General features: G+C 32.5%; 1 protein-coding gene across 1 annotated transcript; it reads right to left on the reverse strand.

The window, feature by feature from the left end:
* Positions 1–302: 302 nt before the first annotated feature.
* LOC129883581 (F-box/kelch-repeat protein At3g23880-like) lies at positions 303–983 on the reverse strand. The gene has a single exon (XM_055958213.1). The coding sequence runs from the start codon at positions 981–983 to the stop codon at positions 303–305; it is 681 nt and encodes a 226-aa protein (XP_055814188.1).
* Between the last annotated feature and the right edge of the window lie 1,887 nt (positions 984–2,870).

The raw sequence follows: 2,870 nt of genomic DNA on the forward strand, positions 1-2,870 counted from the left end.
TTTATAATACTAGGAATAAAAAGTATAGACCTAACATAAAAAATCACAATATTTCAAGAAAATAACATCTTTTCAAAAAATATAACATAACCATTCCAAACTGGAAGGAGCTAATGTTAAATATATAATAACTTTAACAACCGTCAGGAAATCTGTTTCACAACAATCTAAGCATCAGAGGCAATAAGAGTCTCCTCATTAATCACACAAAAACTTATCATAAAATACGACAAAACAAAATTTGAAATTTAAATATTCTAGCTCCACCAAATTTTCAAGGAATCTAAACTTCCAACAAACTTCTAGTCCCATGAAATTCTTAAGGAAGCTAAACTTTTCGTGAACAAGATAGATAAATCTGTAGTAGGTGAAATTTGATTCAAGTTAAATTCATTCACTTCTTTTTTTTGCACATCATATTCTAGAAAACCACCATCCATTTTCCTCCACCAGATCTTCTCATTTTCTTTCAAGCAGATTATATCATCTATATAGCAATTGTGATTCCCAAGGCCAATGATTGAGCCTAGTGTAGGAATTGTCATGAAATTAGTCCATTTCCACCATTCTCCTTCTTTCTCCCACGAACACACCAAGAAATCCATCTTAACAAACGCAGAAAGATAGAGACGATTAGCAAAATTAGACATCTTTATATGGCTTCCACAATATTGCGATGGCATGGGTGTTACAACAAATTTCTCATCAGCCACAATCAAAGAAATAACGGAAAACTTGTTAAATTCACTACCACCAGTTCCTTCAATCAATCTAGTTGCCATCATGTTAATCATACCATCTAATGAAATTGGATTTTGGTCAAACAAGCGATAACTAGTTGGAATAGAGTCAAACTTTTTCCAAAACTCATTCTTCATAGAGTATATTCCAATAATGTGATGGCTATTCTTTGCACTAATCACAAATATAGCAATTATCTTATAATCATCACTAACATAATCATACACAAAACCATATAGCATTGATTCATAACATTCAACATGCTTCAACACGTAGGAATTAGGCTTTTCAACAATTTTATATTTTTGAATAGTTGGATTCCATAAAAATATTTTGAAGCTATACACCATACATAACAAGCCATTACAAGAATTCACCAATGGATATGAAACATCTTGGGACATAAGAAAGTTTGGTGGATGGAGAGAAATAACTTGAGAATTCACACTAATTGATGATGCATTTATTGAACCGATGTTGAATGTGAACATGTTATATTTCAAACAAGGATATGGAGTTATTTTCAATGAAATTAAGAGGATTTTTTGACAATTAATATTATAGGACGATTCATCAATTTGCAACATGATGAAATTGGGGTCATTGATGATTGAACATCATGATTTATGCACAATCTTGAAGCGTAGAAGAGATTCAACTGGGAGTTTTGAGAGGATGCAAGCGATCTCATCATCTCCAAAGTTGGTGGTTTTTCTTGAGTAAGGATTCATTGAACTTGTGTTTACTTAGGGTTTTATGTTTTCTTTTCTATGTATACATATATATAGTATCATACAACTGTCAATTTGTGCTTATCTGTCTTAGTTTTTGACTTTTAAGATTTTGTTAATCTAGTTTGGTTTGATTCAAATATATGTTATATTGTTTTTCAACTTTTGTAATTAGTTTTGTTTATAAATAAATAGCAATAATATAATTGTATTATTCTACAATTTTAATTGTTTATTATTTTGTAGATCCTATCAAGTCCAGTTGAATTCAAATTGTCAGGTGATTTGTATGCATAGCATCTTTCTGTGTCATTGTTTAAATTTTGATCTCATTTACTAGTAAATTTGTAGAAACATATTTACGACAACTAAAAATTCTAACAAATCAACAAGATTTTAAATTCATCAGTAGAACTTTTCATGTTCACAAATTTGTATTATTTCCTTACTATCACAATGGCGATGTATAAGCAGTGGAAAACTAACTCCAAGCTCTTTTAACAATCTTTTCACCTAGGTTATCTCAGCAACTATAGAGGCCATGCTTCTGAATTCTGCTTCAGCCTTCAGCTGAGCTTCTTGCAATTGTTTCCTGTTTCTTAGACTTCCATGATATTAAGGTCCCTCTAAAATTCACCAAGTACCCTGTTATAGATCTGTCGGTTGGAAGGAAATGTTTGAATCATAGAAATCTTCCAATGTGGTTGTATGCGAAAGCCTAGATGAAATTTAAAGACCAAGTCCATATACACCTTTGATATACCTAACAACCCTCAAAGTAGCCTCCATGTGAGCGTGTGTGGATTTATGAAGAAACAGACTTAAACATGTACCACAAATGCAATATCCACTCTTGTATTGGTGAGGTACAATAATATACCCACCAGCCTCTGATACTTCCCTATATCCTCAAGTGCTCTATCTCCAAAGTGTGAGAAGAGTCCATGCGGATGAAAGAATTATACTTAATAGAAATCAGTTTCACTTTAGCATAGAAGAGAGCGCTAATATGCTTGGAACCACCGAGCCCTATTTCATCTATGAGATCAAGGAAATACTTCCTCTTGATATTACCATACCCTTACTAGACCTGGCAAACTCTTTGCAAAGGAAAATTTAAGCTTACCCAAGCCTTTCATCTTGAATATGAGCTTCAAATCTTTCTTTGTCTAAACAAGCAAAGCCACCTTGCTTCTAGTAATAAGCATATCATCAACACAAATCAACACTACAACAATATCATGTTGAACCTTCTTGGTAAAATTGAATAGTAAAAAAGGCTATGAGATAAGCCAGGCTGTAAAAGAGCATCTATGGGTATTTTATTCCACTATGTACGGTCTTGCTTAAACCGATACAATGAATTATGTAATCTATACACCTTTTGTCTCCCATCCT

This window comes from Solanum dulcamara, chromosome 3 (genome assembly GCF_947179165.1).
Source record: "Solanum dulcamara chromosome 3, daSolDulc1.2, whole genome shotgun sequence".
Taxonomy (NCBI): Eukaryota; Viridiplantae; Streptophyta; class Magnoliopsida; order Solanales; family Solanaceae; genus Solanum; species Solanum dulcamara.